Source organism: Pogoniulus pusillus, chromosome 10, assembly GCF_015220805.1.
Source record: "Pogoniulus pusillus isolate bPogPus1 chromosome 10, bPogPus1.pri, whole genome shotgun sequence".
NCBI lineage: Eukaryota > Metazoa > Chordata > Aves > Piciformes > Lybiidae > Pogoniulus > Pogoniulus pusillus.
In genome coordinates this window covers 22,364,979-22,387,435 of record NC_087273.1, presented here as the reverse complement: position 1 = coordinate 22,387,435, position 22,457 = coordinate 22,364,979, and the positions used below count along the sequence as shown (strand labels likewise).

Here is a 22,457-nt window from a genome sequence, read left to right as displayed (position 1 = left end):
TAGGCACTGTTAAAGGGTCTTCAACTGTGTAAGTTGTCTTGTGATAGCTCTCCGGTGAGAACATCATTGCTTATGTAAAGGTGTATACTTGCATAGATTTCATCTAGGGTAAACCAAAGCATGGTAGAGGCAGTCCTAGGTGGATGTGTGTTTGTTATGGTGAGGACAAAAGTTGTTTTCAGGAGGTCCTCTTTTTTTTCTTTCCCTTTTGGTGTAATTAAAGGCAAGTTTGATCATACACTTGAAGTGACTGTACTCAAAAGATGACTCAACACTGAGCTGTTCATACAGGACAGATATGACACTAATAACTGTAATAATTGATAAATCTGTGTTCATTTGTTGTTAAAACATAGCAGAACTCCTCTCTGAAACACTGAGTACCTCTCGCAGGTATTGTTGTGTTCTTTGAAGAGTACACAAAAAGCAATCTGAATTCAAAACAGGTTTTTATTACTCTTTGAACTAATGTGAGCATCATTGGACTGGTCTTTTTGAGGACGAGTATCTTTTGTGATAAGATGGTTATAGCTTCCAAACTCACAAGAGATTTGATTTCTGTTGGAAAAGCATATTTGTGGAAGACTTTCCTGTGAAGTAAGTTGCACAGATTTCAAATCTGCCTTTAGGGGAAAATAGCTCAAAAGAGTAGTTTATGGAATGACACTTCTGGCCTCTTGTTTGTAGATTAGAGCACTTGAGGGACAAAAAACTTTTCAATGTTTTTCTGATAGTTTGACTCAATGATTCTTTACCTGTTACTTGTAACTGAAAATAAGCGAATCACTGCAACTATGTGAACTATTTGTAGCCTTTCTAAGCCATGTGAAATGAAATAAGGATTCATTTCCTGCCCTTTAATTTTTCAAGAGCAAGATTGAACACTCTCTTGCAGCAAAAACAAACAAACAAACAAACCAACCAACCAAATAAGTTTGGGTTTTTTTGAGGTCAAGTTTTTTTTATATGTATTTTAAAAGCTTCAGAACATTTTGGGGACCATAACAGACCAAAAGGAAATAATTGTGTAGTGAGAGTGCAAAATTGACAAATTTGCAGATTGCATCATGTTGGAAGGATCCCTTAAAGATCTGATCTTGAATGTTTCTAGGGATGGGGCCTCAAACACATCCCTGTGCAACCTGTTCCAGTATTTCACCAATCTTACTGCAAAGAACTTCCTCCTTATGTCCAGCCTAAATTTATTCTGCTCCAGTTTCAAACCACTGCACCTCATTTTATCACTACATGGCCTTCTAGTTCTTCCTCTGCCTTCCTGTAGGTCCCCTTCATGCATTGAAGTGTAGCAATAAGGTCTCCCCAGAGCCTTCCCCATTTTTTTTCTGCCTGTCTTCATAGGAGAGATGCTCCAGCCCTCTGATCATCTTTGTGGCCCCACTCTGGACCCACTCCAGCAGGTCTTTGTCCATCTGGTGTTGGGGTTCCTGTAGCTGGACACAGTACTCTAAGTGAAATCTCACCAGTTCACCGCTGGTCTCACCAGTGTCACTTCCTCATAAGGTGCACTATTTCATAAAATAAAATATTTTTTTCTTTTTAATCACTGAAAAAAATTAGATCTGGAAGCCTGAAGCAAACTTTAATGTGATTTCCTTCAAGATTAGTGCCTTGCAACATATCGTTACCCATTAAATCTCACAGATTTCAGCCACTTATGTTCTGAGGGAAAAAAAAAGTATTGTTGCTTTCCTGTGTTTAAACAACCATTTCACTTGATTTCAGTTAAGTGTGACATTAATTCATCCAAGAAACTTAACAAGGCTGTGGAGGTGGTACTTGCTGAAGCAATTCACATAACTTTGAATAACTATAACTTTGTAATTTCTTTTCTTGTTCTGCCACGTCTTATTTTAGTTGCTGCTACACTTTGTTAGCTGTTTTGAAGTGCCTTGTAACTCCTACCTGATTACTTTTATTAACAAAGAGAAAAAATATTCAAAATGTTTAACTTAATTTCATTCCTTAAAGACAAGTTATACCATTGCTATAATGAATGAGGAATAAGTGCCATGGGAGAGCATTTGCATCTTATAAACAACCCAGGACAAGGTAACTGAGATGATTGTTGTGCCGTAATGTGGACCATTCAGCATGATTGTGCAGACAATGACAATGCAAATAGAGTGATTTGGGGACATATGCTTCTTTTAAATTAAAAGCTGTTACTTTCCATGAATGTCACAATGATCATAGAATCATAGAATTGTCTAGGTTGGAAAAGATTTTGGTGGAGTCCAACCATCAATCCAAGGTCACCATGTCCTGAAGTGTCATGTCCGTATGTTTCTTGAACACATCCAGGAATAGTGGCTCCACCACCTCCCCAGCAGCCTATTCCAATGCTTGATCACTCTTGTGGCAAAGAAATATTTCCTAGTATCCAATCCCTGGCACAATTTCAGGCCATTTCCTCTCATTCTATTACCTGATACAAGGGAGAAGAGACTAACCCCCACCTCACTGCAACCTCCTTTCAGGTCTCCTCTCAGCCTCCTCTTCTGCAGGATAAACAATCACTGTTCTTTCAGCCCCTCACCATGAGACATGTTCTTTAGACCCTTCACCAGTTTTATTGCCCTGTTCTATACCTACTCCTGTATCTCAAGGCCTTAATGGTAGAAGGGGTGGTTTGAAGAGAGAGAAAGTCAATTCATGCAGCAATTCAAATTGAAGGTTAAGTATGCATTCATTTTTCAAAGGAAGAATATTGCCCTTTGCTGAAGGGAGGAGGTAAAAGCACATGACGAAAGATCTTTCTGGCATTTTTCTGTTTATGAAAAGCCAGCATGTAAGGCCTTCTAATGTTAAATTGATATTTGACCAAAAAAAAGCAGCAATGCAAGTGAGGATACTGCAAACACTTTCCGTTATAAACAAATTAGAATCTCTGTAATTTTAGAATATCTTAACTGTATGGGCTGAGGCTTTGCACGCAATCTGTCTTCCTTGCCAAATACATGTCATACAACAGTTTATGGTGGGAATGTTGAGTTTGCTCATGTTAAGGATTCTTAGATTAATTCCCTGAAACTTGCTTCTGCACATTAAAGACAACTTGTACTTTCTCTTTCCAAAGAAATCTATGTAAATTTGACCGTCAAAAGTGTCTTTAACCTGCCACACTCCTGAGATGTTTTAAAAGCTTCTCTGAAAGATGTTCTATTCTGTTAAATACTTACAGTAGAAGAAAACAAATTAGTTTTGAATAGTAAAGAGCTGAAAAACAGAAGTGGATGAAAAGCATTATGACAAGGATGTACAGAAGCATAATGAGGTGAAAACAGTGGTCCAAAGACATGCCAAATGGAACTGCCAATGTACTGTTCACAAAGTAGACTTTAATACTGATCACTGAGTTTCAGCTTTCTAGGTATATTTATGAAGTTCACTAATAAAGAGGATACCTTTTCCTGCTTTAGAAGAGCCTTGAGAAGAGAAGGTTTCAGGGACACCTTTTAGTGGCCTTCCACTATCTGAAGGGGGCCTGCAAGAAGTCTGGGGAGGAACTATTTACAAGGTCTTGTAATGACAGGATGAGGAGTAATGGGTTTAAAGTGGCAGAGGGGAGATTTAGACTGGAAGTTAGGAAGATGTTCTGTACAGTGAGGGTGGTGAAACACCGGCACAGGTTGCCAAGGGAGGTTGTGGATGCTCCCTCCCTGGAGGTGTTAAAGGTCAGCTTGGATGAGGCCTTGAGCAACCTGTTCTAGTAGGAAGTGTCCCTGCCTATGGCAGAGGCTTGGAACTGAATGATCTTTGAGGTCCCTTCCAACCTAAACCATTCTATGATTCTAAGATAATATAACGATTTCAAGGTTAGTGTAATTCTGTGTGGCAAAATTTCTTTTCTTCTATTTTTTTTTTTTTACAATTGAAGATTATATTATATGCTAGACCGAAAATAGCATTAAGTGAAAAGGTGAAACGCATAATCAATTTTTTGGATTTTAAAAAAAGTTGAAAATTGATGTTGACCTTTCAAGCCTAGATTTCCTTCTTTCTATACTACTATTATTATAGTAAGATATATGTGTTGTGACAAGCACAATTCCTTTATTAATCAATGAGGCATTTTAGGAAAATGAAACAGGGAAGCTTACTGTTTGGTATAATTGTAGTAAGCAAGTCTGTAAACTGCAGAAAGAAGATGGATGTTTTTGTGAGTGAAGATCTTGACATTGCAATGTTTTTGCAAGTGTTACAGGAGCAGTCTGAAGCCTATGACAGCCATGTTCATAAGAGTTGCAATATCAATGGCAGTCTTATTTGAAAAGTTCATGTATCTTTGTTTTTGAGCAAGATCCAAGATGTTAGCACAGCTGCAAGGAAGTTGCTTTTGCAGTAAGATGTCTTGAACTTGCACAGGAGGGATAGATATGAGAGGTACAAGTTTATTTTTGGGTTTGTTTTTTTTTTGGCTGACACCTTTGCTGCAGCAACAATAACCATTATCAGAAGGACAATAACAAGTACTTTGGGACAGATTTGATGTCTTAGACCTCTGTAGGTGCTTGCCAAGTAAATGTTGGTCAATGCTGTGAAACAGATAAATGTTGGCCAAATGACTGACAATAAATGGGGCAAATTACATAATTCAGAAGTGTCACTAGAATCTGTAAATTGTATTTTTTTTTGTTTTGTTTTTTTTAAACCACCATTTTTAAGCTGATTAGTGGAAATACCAAGTACATTAATTCAATTTAAACCAGTCCCTGTGAGTCTGTAAGTTTAGACTTATAAAATAGGACTGACTAACAAAGCCAGATTTAATAAAGAGAAATTGTACATTTCATTGGTAATTAGGATATTACAATGACTGTCGTCGAAAAATTCAGGAAAAAAGAAAAAGTTGTGGAAAGAATTTAAGCTGACTTTCAGAGAATAATAGTTTGGACAACAACTTGAGTATAATGAGAAGCTACCTTTTATTTTCAATTACCAAGTTTGTACAGAGAAACTGAGTTTGACAGAAATAGTGTGTTCTAAAATAAACATTGTTAATAACTAACCTGTACAATGAGGCTAACTCTCGGATTAGTAATGATAACTCTAACACTCTTTTTAATGCAAAAATGGAAGATTTTAGTAACAGTGGTGGTCTTCTAGTGCAAGTTATTTCTATTGTGATGGTATTTAGCTGACATTTTCTTAACTTAAAAATTGACTTGCATTAGGACTGTAAAGACTTGAACATTTTATATTTAATAAAAAAAAAAGAAACAACCAACAACAATCAAAACCCCACTAAAAATAACTTCAGAAATTTGGACTTCATCAGAGTGCTGATTTGATTCCTTCTACATGAAACATAAAACAATTAGAATTAGAAAAAGTATTTGTAACACATGTGTATTACTGCTGTTTACAATAGGTTTAACTTACTAATGGAAAATTTAAAAATACTTGTCATTTTGAAAAGCAAGAGGTGTAGTGGTGAAGTTCTAACAATTTGGATCACCTCAGAAGAGCTCAACAAAAGTAATCAAAACTGATTCAGTCAAAACATAAATAACTATTAAAATATGCTGACAGTTGAGGCACATGTGGAATAATTAACAAGTATGTTGGTCTCTAGGGATTAATAGGGCATGTAGGAGAAAATTAAGATGATCACACCAGAAGCAGCAGCTGAGGACTAAATGCATGGTCTTACAGTGCATTCTTATCTCGAGTAAGTCTTATATAACATGCTTGTTATGCTTAGTATTAATGAACTATATTAAAAAAAAAAAAAGCTATGCAAAAGCTATGCAAGTCACTAATTTTGAGCCTTAATTACTAGTAAATAAAAATTAACTCTTTTGAGCTTGTAAAATGGCCTTTGATGCGACAGATCACTGTCGGGGATTCTTGTTTTTGCTGCTGGCACTTACCTGCTATGCATGGCTTGAAGTTCTTGACACGTGGAAGGTGACTGGATTCTCAAACAATTTTAGAATGAATCAAGTCTTTGTTTCACCTAAATGCTGTAATTCAGAAGTTTCTGTTTTTAGAGACTCAGTTCAAACTGTTGCATGTAATTGCTGCATTATCTCATTTCTTTTGAAGAGGTTCTACTTAAGTGCACAGAGACTTGCAAAGGAAAACTTTTTAATGACATTTTCTTGCCATGTTTTTGTATTTTTTCAATCTATGGCATTTCAGAAAAAGTTGAAGTGCAATCATTTGATCTCAAGCTCAACTACATAATGATGAGTAGAAAAGGTTCTTTTCTGGAGAACCCAGTTACCATGGGGATCTTTTGATAACCTGGATGATAAATGTCAATCCTATTTGTATCAGAACAAACTTAGCTGTTAATGTTAAATTATATTGTCCACTTGGGCCTTACACTAGACATTTTAATCATGATTGCTTATGCTTCACCTTTAAGAAGCAGTGTATGAGCTGTGATGTTTATCTTCATGTCTCTAGAGGCAACTGTACATTTCTGTGATTGCTTTGACTCTCCTTGATAGAGGCAGTAGTTAACCTGTCCTCTATGTCATACTAGCTTGCTTTCTAGGAGTGGCACCAGTTCCTTAAATGGAAGAGGATATCCACCAATTGAAGACATTTAAAACAGTAGATATATTTCAGTAATTGTGCACTTCAGAGGAAAGGGAGGAAAATAAAGCAACTGTTTGAAGTCACTGGCATAATGAATACGTTGTGTGACGACCACTAAGTATAGTCCAGCTTTTGAAGACCAGTGATGGAAGAGAGTTTTATTTCAGGAGGGTGTCAAATATTGTCTAGTAATAAACATCAATAAAATGCAGCTACCAGTTTAACTGCCTCTAAATGTGTGGAAGAAATAAAGGAACATGAAAACTAGTCTTGGTTTGTAAAGAATAGGATCCTCGCTGAATGATGCACCAAAGCTTGGGGGTATGTTATGTCTCATCTTTTCCACTCTGACAATCTGAATGCAAAGGCGATTGATTTTGTAATTAAAGTTAACAAAAAGCTAAACTGAAAACCTGTAAAACCTTAATTTCTAGGAATAATTTAATGAAAAAGGAGCTCTTTGTGCAACACAATCTTTCAACTAATTATATTGATTCCTTCTGTGGGTCATACAGTAGTCATTCATATATGTACGATGGACATGTATGTATGAACAATATACAATGATTTCTAACAGGAATCAGAAGTAATAAATGTTGCAGGTAACTTTTTATTATAACTGAGTCTGTAAATACACACTGACATACGTATTTGGAATATATTTCAAGTCTGTTTTTTTTTTAATATAGTTCTCATAGTTTCTCTGCTATTTTCTGCTGTTTCTTCAAAACAGTTGTCAACTACTACATATTACTGTTATGAATGTCTTCTAGCATTTTGTGTCAGGTGAGTCATTGATGTCAAGGTATTACAAGTCAGTCAATATATATTAAGAAAATTAACATCTGCTTAGATCACTGAAGTTGAACTTGATACCTGATTATTTTTTTAAAACTGTTATGCCTTTTGCATGCTTTCTGAGAATTACACATTCATACTTAACTCTGAATTTTGAAATAACAAACACTTTCTATATTATATGTATCTTATATCATCTGCAGAATGCACTCAGTTTTAAAAATATAGCTCATATCTTAAGCACATTAATACTGGAGTCATAACACTGAACACTTTTCAAAAACTCTACTCTGTTTTAGACAGGGCAACAGCACACCATCACCCATCTCCAGTATGTTGCTTGGCCCGATCATGGTGTTCCTGATGACTCCATGGACTTCTTGGAGTTTGTGACAAGTATGAGACCAAAGAGAGTAGAGAATGAGCCAGTCCTTGTTCACTGCAGGTACATACGTTTTAAATTTTTGAATGTAGATTTGCTTTAGCCTCAGGATAAACATTGCATGATCCTTGTATGACATAAAAATGTTAAACTGTGCAATACCAGCATCTGCTGTGGAAAGCAGAAGCCTGGTGTTGTATATAAAGGATAGGTTCCTTTCCCTTTCTTCTGCAACCTTTTGGTGAAATGGCTTAGTCATGTAATTATCACAAAGGTAATAATTTGCAATGTAAGTTGTTCTCCATTTTTATCCTCTACCACTGTTGTAACATTGTTTTGAGTGACACTACAAAGATTTTTTTTCTCCATGTAAAAAGCAGGCAATTTGCTCTTACTTTTTTAGTCAAAAAAACTGAGCCAGTACATTTACATCTGTAAGCAGTCATAATTGTCAAAAATCCATTTACTTTAAGTGATAGGGGATTTTATTTTTAAAAAATCTTTTTAATAATTGGCAAGAAGTATTATTTAATTTGCTTTAAAAATAAGCTTCACACACACTTCTGATTTTAGTAAGTTCTTCCCATTTTTCTTAAGGCTATTTAGCATTCTAGTATTAAGATTGGTACATGAATCTGGTGCATTGCAAAAACATAATTTAAAACCCATTTTTCTGTACATATTACAGTGCTGGAATTGGTCGCACTGGTGTATTGGTCGCTATGGAAACAGCCATGTGCTTAATTGAAAAAAAACAACCTGTTTATCCTCTGGATATTGTAAGAAAAATGCGTGACCAGCGAGCTATGATGGTGCAAACATCAGTAAGTGATGGAGAGGAAGCCTATTTTTCTGTATATGTACTGCACTTGTATAGTTTTAAAAAAGATCCAGAATGTTTTTAATGATCTGATTGTACAAGTCTTCAGTTGCCATTATAATTCATGCTTCCTACACGTAGCATAATGTAGCATGGTCACAAAAGCTGCTCTGCTTGTTAGATGTGTATTTAACTTTTTTGGTAAATATTTAATATTAAAAGGTGATTTATTTCTATACATTGCATAGTCAGACTTAACACAAATCATGGTCCTTTTGTCTAAACTCTCTGCAAGAAGCTAGAATATTTTTTTGCTATTCATTCTGGCAAGGAGCCTTATGGGAAGTTATTAAACTTTCATGTTGTTGTTAGAAGGTAGGAAGTGGCTTTTCAAGAGAGGCTGCTTTAGGAGAAGGAATTCAATAGGAACAATATTTGTATTTTTTTAATCATGTCGTTACTGCAGTCTGGGAAAACAAAGAGCAGGAAGGAAATTCAGGAACAGTTAAATGGTATCAACAACTGAAATATGGAAGTAGAAGGTGGTTTTAAGATCAAAGTTGAGCAAAGACAATTTGAGATCATGAGAGCAATTTTGTGTCAGCTTTGAACATACTGATGTTACAGACCAGAGACGAAGGATCAGAGGCTTTACTTTCTTGAGTAGAGGCAGCATGACAGAATATTCAGTATGCATTATCTCAGAGAACTAAATGTCCTATAACAAATGGAAGTAAAGGGGTACAGATCCACAAAGCCAACAGTTAAATTGGACATTTCTGTCTCTCATCCTCAAATGAATATGTATTGATTTTCATTTGCCAAGTCTTGTGGAATTGTGAAATTATAAGTACTAATTAAAGTATTTATTATTTTTATTAATATAAAATTTTTAACTTATTTACTGGGTCTTTGTGCTCAGTTGTGAAAATATATTACAGGATCGGTACAGTGTATAGGGCATTATTAATCAATTTTAAACAATTTAGCAAAACCTGAAAATGCAAAACAGTGAACTGGAAATAGTATTCTGTGGTACAATATGTACTCTAAGGGTACTCTTCACGGCTAAAGAAGCAGGTAGGTATAGAGTTTAAAGCAGAGAACCTTTATTTACAGAGAGGCTTTAGAGAAATTGTTTCCTCACAGATTCAGTAACTCCAGAATCTGTCCAGATTATTGTTCAGAGGATGAAGTGGCTTATTGCTTCCAAACTGTATCTGTGTGTTTGCAACAGTAACAGCTTTCCAGGACACTTGGTTCTCCCAGGCTTCCCCCTTTCTGCACAGCTAGGCCGCAGTCTCTTGGTGACAACGTGTCAAGGCTGCCCTAGTTCCAGCTTTCTTTGCCCAGAGCCAACACAACAGACACTTGTGCTTCTCCTGGTAAACGGAGGCACAGCAGAATTCTGTGTAGACAAGGCTTAAAGCATCAAGGTACAAGGTACACCAACAAGGTTAGGTATTAAGCAACAAGGTGAGTTGTTTGCAATTTTGACTCACTTTTATCAGTTGCCCGACCATCAATTTGGCCAGTTGCCAATACAGAAAACAAACCCACCAATCAATAATATGGCAGTAAGCCAGAGCCGTACCACATTTAGTACAGGCATAGAATTATAGAATCATAGAATCAACCAGGTTGGAAGAGACCTCCAAGATCATCTAGTCCAACCTATCACCCAGCCCTAGCCAGTCAACTAGACCATGGCACTAACTGCCCCATCTGGGCTTTATTTCAACACCTCCAGGGACAGCGACTCCACTACCTCCCTGGGCAGCCCATTCCAATGGCAAATCACTCTCTCTATGAAGAACTTCCTCTTAACATCCAGCCTATACCTCTCCCAGCATAACTTGAGACTGTCCCCTCACTGCTGGCTCATCTTCAGCCTACTATCTACCATTATCTCCAGGTCTCTTTCTTCCTGGCTGCTCTCCAGCCACTTTGTCCCCAGCCTGTAGCTTTAACCAAATTCAGAAAGGCATGGAACTTCCACAAAGTGAGCGTAAACCAGGTGCATGCTCATTGTTTACCACAACATGTAAGCATGAGCAAAACATGTTTGGGTTAGCCCTTATTATACAGACTCCCTGGCTCTAGGCCTTTGTGCTCCTTCTCACGCTTCCCAGGCTCTGCAAGGGGGAGGCAGATAGGGGTATTATGGGTTGGACATGCTAGGATGTGTTTAGCTTATGTTTGGATTTATTTTGGCCTGGGTTTTGGACTTATTAGCCCTTTCACCACACCAATGGAAGCAAGAAGGCAGCTTGAGAAGACAGATTTTGTTCATTAACAGGTTAATGACTGCAGGAGCTAGCATTATGATGTACTAGACTGGGGAGAAGTCTTGGCTTATCAGAGGGTATGAAAATGTCAGGAAGTACAGTTGCTTATGGAACATTGTTTCTCTCTGAACAGAGATTTTTCATGCATATTGCTGGGACTCATGTTCATTGCCATATAAGTGCAGTCTCTGCAAGAGCATTAAACTGCATGATTGAGGAGGGAGTCTGAATAGTCCTCTGCCTGTTCCTCACAGATATGGATGCTGAGCTTCTGAGAAAGGATGTCATAAGACAAGAAAGATTAGCCTCAAATTTCAGGAAGCTAAATGCTGATTTCTAGAGTTACACTTGTCTATGTCCTTTAGTTTCTAAAATGAACTGAGCAATTTCAGGCTTAAAATTTCTAGAGTTAGTCATCTTTGAAAACCAGACATGAAACCCTGAAGTAAACTTCAGCTTGCCAGGAGGCTGAGTCCTCCATGTTAAAACAGAAATCAGCAGGAATTGTCCTTGCACTCTGCAGTTTGACGTAACTGAAGAGTACAGGTAATAGCAAAAAATACACTAACAGTCAGACCTCAGGTATAGAAAAGAGATTATGTGAAATAGGATTCTTTACCTTGCTTGCTGTATTCCAGTTTACTATGAGTACAGTTACAGTTGGGAGAGGGGTGATCTGTAGCAGCAGTATTTTGAATCTAAGTTCACGTGTTATTTCCAAAGTATGCATATATCCCTGTGAAAAAGCAAATAAGCAGAACTGCCATACTGTGCTTTAAATGAGACACAGAGGTAAGCACTCCATTGTGAGAAAGCAGAATACCAAAATGCTGCATGATAGCATTTTGATATATTACGAGTGCTCTATCACATTTGCATGCCTGTATTCCAGTGAGCCCTCCTGCTTATATTTGATACTCAGCTTAGGGCTTTTGGGATAAACCACAAGACATTGTTCAGTTGTAATAGCCTTACCCTGAGGCATGTTCAACTGCCCTATGAGAACTGAAGTGCATACTCCAATTCTACAATGATACATTGTTGCAGAAGGGGGAAATTGATTGGTGCAAGATGATATTCTATAAAAATATATAATTTATTAATTTCAATATTCTGAACTCTTGCCACCCCCAACCACTGAATTTTAATATTAATATTTGTTCTTACACAGTTATGAAAGACATTCTAGGATTAATATCACATCATAACTTATTAATAAGTAGCAAACATTCAAACTATAAACAGCGAGAGGAATTTCCCTGTGACCAAATGCCGCTTGGGGTCAATATGCCGTTTGTCCAGTAGATGGGCCCAAGCTCTTTCTGCTCTATGACAGAAGGCAATAGAGAATTACAAGATGTTAGAGCATTTACTCACAAAGTCTTATTAATTATCAATCACCCTCTGGGACTACGTCACAGCCTGTACAAGTGTCCAATGTTCAGGAACTCTGCCCATGGACTTTGTGGCTGTGGATCCTCCCAGCTTCAGGGGAAATTGCAGACAATCTCTGACTTGTTCTCCTGGCTTCTTCTGGACTCTCTGTCCAGGGAATTCTTAGGCAGGACCTTCAGGTGCAGAGACAGGATGTTGTGCAGTCTCAGCATAATGTCATGCTGGCCACACAAGGCCGATCACATGCAGACAATCCAGGGTCTGCTCCTGGTAACTCATGGCAGTGGAATTTACCAGGCAGTGATAAGGCAGCAGGCATGCAATAGGGTGTTGCGGAGGGGAATTCTCAGTACCCTCAGGTATTTGGCGGAGGGGAGAAATGAATTGGGGTAATATAATTTTATATTTAAAAAAAAATAATATATATATATATATATAAAAATATATATATAAAAATATATATTTATTAATCTCAATATTCTGAACTCTCGCCACCCCCAACCACTGTATATTAATATTAAAGGTTGTACATGGTTATTAAAACAATTTAGGATAAAATACGTACCAGGGATTTGTTAATTAGCTAGCAAACACTCAAACTACAAACAGAGAGAGGAGTTTTCCCCACAACTTAATGCCGCTTGAGGTCTTTAAGCTATTTGCCCAGCAGAGCGGGCTGAAACTCTTTCTGCTCTATGGCAGAGGCAACAGATATTTACAGAGGTATTAAAGCTTTTACTCACAATTCTTATCAATTATTAATAACCCTCTTGGGCTGTGTCACAGCCTATGTCTACTGTCCAGACTTCAGGGGATCTCTACCCATAGACGTTGAGGCTGGAATCCTCCTGGCTTGAGGGAAAAGGTGAATCTTCCCGGTTTGTGGGGAAATAGGTTTTCTCTAACCTTTTCTCCTGGCAAAGAGGCGATCTCTGCCTTTGGTGCTGCTGGCTCCTTCTGGATGCTGTGTCCAGGAATTCTCAGCTGGCAGGATTTCAGGAGAATATCATGCTGTCTCTAGCATGGTTGTTCACGGCTAGCAGGCCGTGTGTGTGTGTGCAGACAATCCAGAGTCTGCTTCCTGGTTATCTCAGCAGCAACGGCGCTTACCAGGCAATGGTAGGCAGCGGGCATGCAAAGTGTGGGCGTCTGCTGGGAGTCTGAGCTCCGTAGGTAAAGGCGATGCAGAATCTGGTCCTGATAGCACCGTAGCGTGCAGATGTGCGCAGCTGGCTTAGGAGGCTATAGGCTGCTTATATATATATATATATATATATATATATATATATATATGTGCAGGCTTAAATGAGCTCTGCATCTAAGGTACGCAGGCAGGTGAGCTGCAAGTGAGTTAAAGCATGAAGGTTTGAGCCTCTGAGCATTGGAGCGATGCAATGGCATCTGAGCATGGGGGTCTAAGCGGCTGAGCGCTGCAAGTGAGGGTCAGAGCTGTGTCTGAGCCGTGCAGGTGAGTCAGAGCAGCAGGGCACTGCAATGGGGTCTGTGATGGTTTGGGGGTTACCCCGCCCCCCCACACTTTTGAATTTGCCCCAGCTAACTCAGACGGACCCTGGGAATATAGATGAAGCAATTTATTTACAGCTAGCAGAATTTACAAGCAGCTATTTACAATATATACAGTTATATACAATTATATACAGAAATATACAAAGGATAAACAATACAAAAGCACAACTCCCCTCCCAGAAACCTGAGTCCCCAGGAGGGGCTTTCAAACCACCCCAACACCTCCCCCCGGCCCTCTCAACCTTACCCCAGTTCTCAGGAAGAAAAAAGGTGCAGCCAAGAGGTTAGGGAGCAAGGTTAGTAGGAGCAGGGTTAATGAGATGTGACCAGGTCCAAGGCAAAAGCAAGAGTGAGAAACAAAATGGAGAAAAAGTCTTTCTTCTTCCCAGAGTTCTCAGCGAGACTGTGAGAGAAGTTGACATCAATTGTTTTTCATTTCACTGCCCGTTATCTAGTTCTGTTACCAAAACATTCTAGCTTGCTTCAAACTAGCACAGGGTCCAAGCACATTGTTTACCTGTGCACCCCTATTTATTGAATGTGGGATGAGATTAATCTCCTCTTTGGCTACTAGAATGACCAATCAGGTTGGCAATCAGCCAAACCTTACCATAATAGACAGAAGAATCTTGCCTGGACTATCCCAAATATGGAGATCACATGGGTTTACCCCAGGGAGACACGAGCTGGGTGTGTGTGGCTTACACAACCTGTTTACAACCAGGGGTCCTGGCAGAAAAACATGTCCAGGCAAGGCAAGGCATAAATAAGCCTCTTTTTGGGCCTACAGGCCCTCCACAACATAGGGTGCACGGGTGCACGGGACACTGAGCTCTGTAAAGGCAGGCAATACAGGCAAATAGCAGCAAGCAGTGAAGCAAAAGCAATCAAGCAGGCAGGCAGGCATAAGAGTGAGCACTGCGGGTGAACAGGCAGGCCGGCAAGCAGGCAGGCAGGCATAAGCACTCCTATTTATCAAATACGGGCCGAGATTAATGGCCCTTTGGCCACCAGAATGACCAAGCAGCTTGGCAGTTAACCAAAGCATACCATAATAGGTGAAGGCCACAGGCCTGCTTTTCCCTAATTTGGGAAAAGCACAGGCCTTGCACTCAGCAGGCACAAGCCAAGTGTGTGTATCTTGCACAACCATGTTACACAACCTCGGCCCTGGGCAGGCCAGACTTTATGACGCCAGGTCTATTGTGTCTGTTTATGTGTTTACCTCTGGTATGGGCAGATGTGATGGTTTAGGTGTTCCCCACCCCCACACACTTTGGAAATCACCCAGACTAAACTCAGACAGCTCTGGAAATATGAATGAAGCTTATATTTACAGCTGGCAGAATATACAAGCAGATATTTACAGTATATACAGTTATATACAGAAACACAACTCCCCTCCCAGAAACCTGAGTCCCCAGGAGGGGCTCTCAACCACCCCTTCACCTTCCACCTACCCCTCTCAACCTTACCTCAGCCCCAAGGATGAATAGAGGTTTGGCCAAGAGGTTAAGAAGCAAAGTGGGTTAGCCCAAAATTGAGGGTGTGGTTAGGAGAGAGATGCAGCTCAGCTGGCAGCCCAAGTGAGAGTGAGAGTGATGGCGAGAGTGTTATCAAATGTTTTTGTTTTTTGTTCCCATACTTCTCAGCAAAGCTGTAAGCGAAGTAGACATCACCATTGCTTTTTTTTTTTCATCCTGTAATCTAGTTCTTCTCAGCAAAACATTCTAGCTAGGCTCAAACTAGCACAGCAAAAAAACATGTCCAGGCAAGACAAGGCATGTATAAGCCTATTTTGGGCCAATGGGCCTTCCATGACATACATATACTCAGATGGATGTCATGAGTTGGAATCAGATAGGAGGGTGTACTCCTTAAGTACAAATAGACTCATCAAAGCTATTAACTGGTCAGTTTAGAGTCTGCACTTACTCATATAAAAGCTGTCATTTATCAAAGGCCAGGAACAACAAAAGTTGCAACCAAAGTAATAAACTATAACAAAATTTGTGTAGTTTTCATTTCTTGGAAAAAAAGAAAAAGATGCTAAACAATACAGAAAGTGGTGCTTTAGGATTTACACAATAGGATTAGTTATAAGCTGAGCTGAGAGAGTAAGAACAGATAAGAGCAAAGAAAACAAGTAGTCCGAGTCAGAGGAAGCAGCTCTGAAGTGCCCATTCTTATTCATTAGCTTGATTGCACAAATTAACAGAAATATTGAACAGAGAACTAATTATCGCATTTGACTTCTTCTCACAGAAATAGGCAAGTGACAATAACAATGAAGAGAAAAGTCAAGCTAATTAAGAAACAAGAACAAAAGAACAGAGTGATATTTAAGGTGGGAGTAATTGACTGAAAGGTTGAAAGAAAGGCAGGAAAATAGATACACAGAAAGTTAATTTCCACCCCCCAGTTTCTCTCAAGACTTTTTATACTTAGGAGAAAATGTATTTCAGATTATGGACAAGGATATCATTCCTGACATCATTTTTTAAAATGCAACCTAAGGTCTTTCCCAGTTCAAGGATTATCTTTTATAGCCGTTCTTTCAGATATTGGGAGGGTGCTTTCTGGTGCTCCTAGAAAGAAGAGGAGAGCTGACATAAAGGACATTTGGGACAACATTTCAAATATGTAAAAAGGGATTTAGAAAAAGTGAAGCTGCACTTCTGTGAGTATATGACACAGAGCTTTGGATAGAGGTGTTAAGTTTGGGGTTTTGATGATAGTGCAAAGTACTTTTGAAGAAGAGGAGAAATATGCTTTGATTTTTGTAAGTTCTTTTGACTTTCTATCTTCTAGTCTTCTTGAGATTGCTAGTCATAAAAATTCATTCAGCATACATGGGTTTTTAGTTATGCACTAGTCCTATTCCTAATGTCTCCTTGTATCACTTTTCAGAAGAGGATCACAGGCTAATTGCTTTTAACAAATAGGTACCTCACAAGATCATAAGAAAATGTTTGTAATAGCATAATTCAGAAAAGAAACAATAATCTAATTTCAAAAAACTCCATATGAACTAAAGGAGCTCAAGATGTTGGGTGACAGAAGAATTAACATGGCCATTACTCTTCAGAAATATTCATTTGAAAGCTTTTGATACCATTCTGTGGCCTGATCGTTAGTTGAAAATAGAGTGAATCCATCTTCTGCAGTACTGTAGCTGACTTAAACAAAACAAGGGTTTTAGCAAGGCAGTTGGACCTATACATCCTATATAGTAACTTTAAGCATGGTTTCAGTGACCTAACTTAAAACGCACCCAGTAAAATGTAACTGCAGAACTGGCAAGGTTAGAATACTTCTAATAATCAGATATCCATAAAAAGAAAAACAAAGGGATTATAAAGTACATAAATAACTAAAGTTAGTCAAAAGACTCATGTAAAATTGCATAGCTTTTACAAGTAAATCCTATTCCTGAAATTTAAGCATGTGTTGTTTTAAATTTAGGGAATGTGTTTTCCTTGATACAAGATTTTTAATGCTTGTCCTTCAGAGAAGAGTAAAGGTTACCTTTGTTTACTGTGAACACAGTAAGGAGAGTTGGGTTTTCTCCTTCCACCTTAGTGTCTCCTTTCCAGGAGAAAAAGAAGCAATGTTAGTCCTATTCAATACTTCTGTATAACTAGGAGTTTTAACTAATAGTTATTCACAAACTTTTCTGTTTTTTTTCTTTATTATACAGAGTCAATACAAATTTGTTTGTGAAGCTATTCTTCGTATTTACAAAGAAGGATTGGTTCAACCACTGCATTCTAGTTAGCACAACAGTGAAGGATGGATTATATTTTCCCCTATGAAGATTGCTCTTAAGAGCTTGTTTCTGAAAGTAACTGAAATGGATAGAAGTTTATGAAAAGGCAGATAAGCACATTTGAACTGTAACACTTTAAATTTCTCAAGATTACTGAATCATGTACAGTGTAACAGTGACATAAATGTATGAGAGCAGTTGTGTGTAATATGCTTTATTCACAAAGACAACCATAAACAATCGCGGAAACTTGAACACGTATTTTACTGCCTTAAAACACCCTTGACTTTGGAAGTTACAAAGGTTCTTGTGCTTCCTTTGAAATAGCGGAAAAGGAAACTCATAGTACTGAAATGACAACTTCAGAAGGCATTTAATATCTTTGTATTGTATGAAAGTTTATTGAAGTTCATATTTATAACTTTCTTATTCAGAGATAAATATTCATGGAAATGTAACCTTGGCTTCTGAAAGTCTGATGAAGAGCTTTAAAAAGTTTATGCATAACTACTGTACTTTAAAAGCCAGAGAAATTAAGTATTCATTTGTCATAAATCTTTTAGTAAGTTTACCAGCTGTTATAATATGCTTCTTAACAAAGTCACATCTACTGTATGGGATGTGCAAAACAATGCTGCATTTAAGCATTTATGCAGATGGTACAGTCTACACATTCTGTTGATCAATTTCAGTTGCAACTTTCCCATTTAACAGTGACCTGCTTCTTAACACCTTTACTTATTGTATTTTTCTTCTGCTGTTCATCTCCTTCATACCTGTTTTTCACTGCTGTTTGTATACGTGGACTGAAAACATTTTAACTTAAAATGATATTTAATTCTCTGCCACCTTTATTTCCACGTGTTTTCAGATGTAAATATGGATTAATATTGTGCACAAGTACTACATTTTTTACTTACTGTATTTGCAAAGTAGTGTAATCAAATACTGGAAGAAGAATTACTACTGAATCCATCAAATACGTTGCTGCTAATTCAAAGTGAGAAGCTTATAAGGGCACAAATGTGCCAATGTTGACTTGCTGTCCTTCAACAAAAATCGCTCTTAACAGTGATGAAATAACAACTCCCTTTCGCAAGAGTTTTGAAAATTTAGTGTATTTCTTGTTTTATGGAAATACAGGTAAATTTATATGAAGATTTACATAGAAAGAGAAAAATAATTTGTAGATTCGTTTGTAGATTTGTTGATTCATCCTGAAGTACACTGATCTCCATTTAATTGCACATGGGAGAATTGGACTTTCTGAACAATATAGCCACATTTGTATGATGTTAATTTATTTTGTGTGTACATTTTGATTGCTCCTGAGATAGTTCTTCAGTTTTGAATAGTGTTTAAAAAAAATAAATCTAAGTGACTGTTTAAAATTTGGTTATTGAAAAGATTATTTCTAAATAAGAAAAAAATTATGGACCATGTCAGACAGATGTTTATTTCTGTATAAAGGATGAGATAATTTTCTTTATATATGTGTGTACATATAGACACGCATGTATCCAGATATACTTTAGAATTACAGTTTTTATTATGGATATTATCAATTATATATGGAGTTTCATGGTGGAAACTGCCACATCTGTACAATATGCATCTCTCATGCTACTGGGTTATGTTTGTTCTCCAGGAGATAGCTGAAAAGTGAATGTAAGCTGTACTAAATTGCTGATTCTTGTCTTCTGTGGGTTTGATCCTTTCTTCAAGAATATATTATTAATTCTAGGTAAGGAAGATACCTACTTTGTATTTATTAATCAGAAAAGTTTTAAATGGAACACAGAAGGTAACTGCCAACATGAAAAACTTCTTGGCTTTGTTGAGGAGTTAGTAGGTTTGCACTCACTCTTACATACTATGTTCCAGATTTCACTTTGAAGCTTTAAAGTATTTTGGATCATTATCCTCTTGCTTCTTTGGGCAGAGTTTGAAAGGCAAGAGACTGTAACTTTGGTTCACTTTTAACTGCATCAGGTCACTCAAGCTGCCTGTTACTCCATGTGTAAAATTGGTACTGGACATGCACATGTTGCTCAGCAAGCTTTCTTTGAAAAATGCATGTGGAAAAATATTGTGTAAGAGCAGGAATAGTGAGCACTAAAGAATCTGTTGCCTCCTGGACAGTTAACAAAAACATCACTTTTGTTATGTGTATGTGCCCTTCAGTTCAGATATCTTTTTTTCTTTCTTTTTTAACATTTTGTTGTGCCTAGGTCTCAAAGTTATTTCTTGCAGTTGGCATGACTTGAAATAAATAGTTTGTCAAGAAGGCAAGGAGGAAAAAAAACCAAGAAAATAAATAGTTAAAATATTTAGAGCATCTCTTGTGACATCTGTTTTTTGAATAAAAATATGTGATTAACTTATGGTTTATTTGTGTTTGAAGTTATGGCTGTGTTCCTATCACTATTTATATTTCTTCGTGTTGAATGTATATTTAGCAAAACACTGTAATTTTATTCCTTATATAAGTTCAGTCTCAAGACACACAGTATAGGCTTCACTTGCACATGTGTGTAAATTATAGTGGCCGTATTGTGACAGCAAATGTTGCTCTTGTTCTGGTAAACATAGATGGCTTCAATAATATTATTTGTGAGCTCTTACTTGGATTTTAATAATTTGTTTGAAATTGTTGGAAGACTGGAAAACTACTCAGCTATAAAGACAGTAATCTGTGTAAAATTTGATTATTTTTATTTTTTGGTATAACTGCAGAAGAAAATATTAACTACACAAGTACCTTGTGCACCGTGTCCATCTTTATTTCAGTCTTGCTAAATTTGCACATGTACCTGTAGAGTCCATAGAGGAGAATGAAGGGGGTTTTGTCTTCTCTCTGTATTCTGTGGTGGCTTTGCACTGAATGGTGTATGCTTTAGATCTGATCTTTCAATGAAAGCGTAATTGTGAAACAACTTCTTAATCCTGGCTTCTATTTCCGCAAGACTTAGGAAATCAAAGGGAATAGAGTTGAATATTATTATTTTATTACTGTGGGTTTTTTTGTTATGTTATGTGTGAGTTTATTTCTAAAACTACTATAGTTTATTATTTCTGATATTAATACAAATATTATTTAATCTCACTGAATAACTTATTTTTAATAGGTTCTTTTCACAGTCATGAAAAATTGGAAAATCAGGGAATCTAGAACACTTAAGAAATAACTAGCATAATATAAACATTAAACTATTAGAACTGGAAAGAGGTTCTTATCGTCTAGTTATACTACTTTCCCACTACAGGCACTTGAGAGGCTCCTTTCTGCTTATGGAACAAATCATAGAATCATAGAATCAACCAGGTTGGAAGAGACTTCCAAGATCATCCAGTCCAACCTAGCACCCAGCCGTATCCAGGCAACTAGACCATGGCACTAAGTGCCTCATCCAGGATTTTCTTGAACACCTCCAGGGACGGTGCCTCCACCACCTCCCTGGGCAGCCCATTCCAATGGGAAATCACTCTCTCTGTGAAGAACTTCTTCCTAACATCCAGCCTATACCTACCCCAGCACAACTTGAGACTGTGTCCCCTTGTTCTATTGCTGGTTGCCTGGGAGAAGAGGCCACCCCCCACCTGGCTACAATGTCCCTTCAGGTAGTTGTAGACAGTAATAAGATCACCCTTGAGCCTTCTCTTCTCCAGGCTAAACAACCCCAGCTCCCTCAGCCTCTCCTCATAGGGTTTATGCTCCAGTCCCTTCACCAGCTTTGTTGCCCTTCTCTGGACACATTCCAGCACCTCAACATCTCTCTTGAATTCAGGGGCCCAGAACTGGACATAGTACTCAAGGTGTGGCCTGACCAGTGCTGAGTACAGGGGAAGAAAAACCTCCCTTGTCCTACTGGCCACACTGTTCCTGATGCAGGCCAGGATACCATTGGCTCTCTTGGCCACCTGGGCACACTGCTGGCTCATCTTCAGCCTACTATATATCAGTACCTCCAGGTCCCTTTCCTCCTGGCTGCTCTCCAGCCACTCAATCCCCAGCCTGTAGCGCTGCTTCGGGTTGTTGTGGCCAATGTGCAGAATCCTGCACTTGGCCTTATTAAATCTCATCCCATTGGCCTCTGCCCACCCATCCAGCCTGTCCAGGTCCCTCTGCAGCACTCTCCTACCTTCCAACAGATCAACACCTGCTCCTAGCTTGGTGTCATCTGCAAACTTACTGATGCTGGACTCAATCTCCTCGTCCAGGTCATCAATAAAGATATTGAACAGGACTGGTCCCAGCACTGATCCTTGGGGAGCACCACTAGTGACTGGCTGCCAACTGGATGTGGCACCATTCACCACCACTCTCTGGGCTTGGCCAGCCAGCCAGTTCTTGATCCAGCACAGAGCGAATCTGTCCAAACCATGAGCTGCCAGCTTGGATAGGAGCTTGTTGTGGCAGACAGTGTCAAAGGCTTTGCTGAAGTCCAGGTAGACTACATCCACAGCCTTCTCCACATTCACCAGGCATGTAACCTGATCATAAAAGGAGATCAGGTTAGTGAGACAGGACCTGCCCTTCCTAAACCCATGCTGGCTGGGCCTGATCCCTTGGCCATCCTGTAGGTGCTTTGTGATGGCACTCAAGATGACCTGTTCCATCACCTTGCCTGGCACTGAGGTCAGGCTGACAGGTCTGTAGTTTTCTGGCTCCTCCTTACGACCCTTCTTGTGAATGGGTATCACATTGGCCAGCTTCCAGTCTTCGGGGACCTCTCCAGTGAGCCAGGACTGTTGATAAATGATGGAGAGTGGCTTGGCCAGCTCAGCTGCCAGCTCTCTCAGCACCCTAGGGTGGATCCCATCCAGTCCCATGGACTTGTGAGGATCCAAATGACACAGCAGGTCTCTTACTGTTTCCTCGTGGATTATAGGGGGACTATACTGGTC

The 22,457-nt window shown here is 38.5% G+C and overlaps 1 protein-coding gene across 1 annotated transcript in view; it reads left to right on the top strand.

Moving 5' to 3' along the window:
- The window catches only part of PTPN3 (protein tyrosine phosphatase non-receptor type 3), a 169,995-nt gene extending 150,062 nt beyond the window's left edge, over window positions 1–19,933 (top strand). The window contains 3 exon segments of the mRNA XM_064150026.1: window positions 7,668–7,813; window positions 8,439–8,574; window positions 17,481–19,933. Of these exon segments, the coding sequence (XP_064006096.1) occupies window positions 7,668–7,813; window positions 8,439–8,574; window positions 17,481–17,558 (360 nt within the window). The 3' untranslated portion in view covers window positions 17,559–19,933.
- Window positions 19,934–22,457: the final 2,524 nt, after the last annotated feature.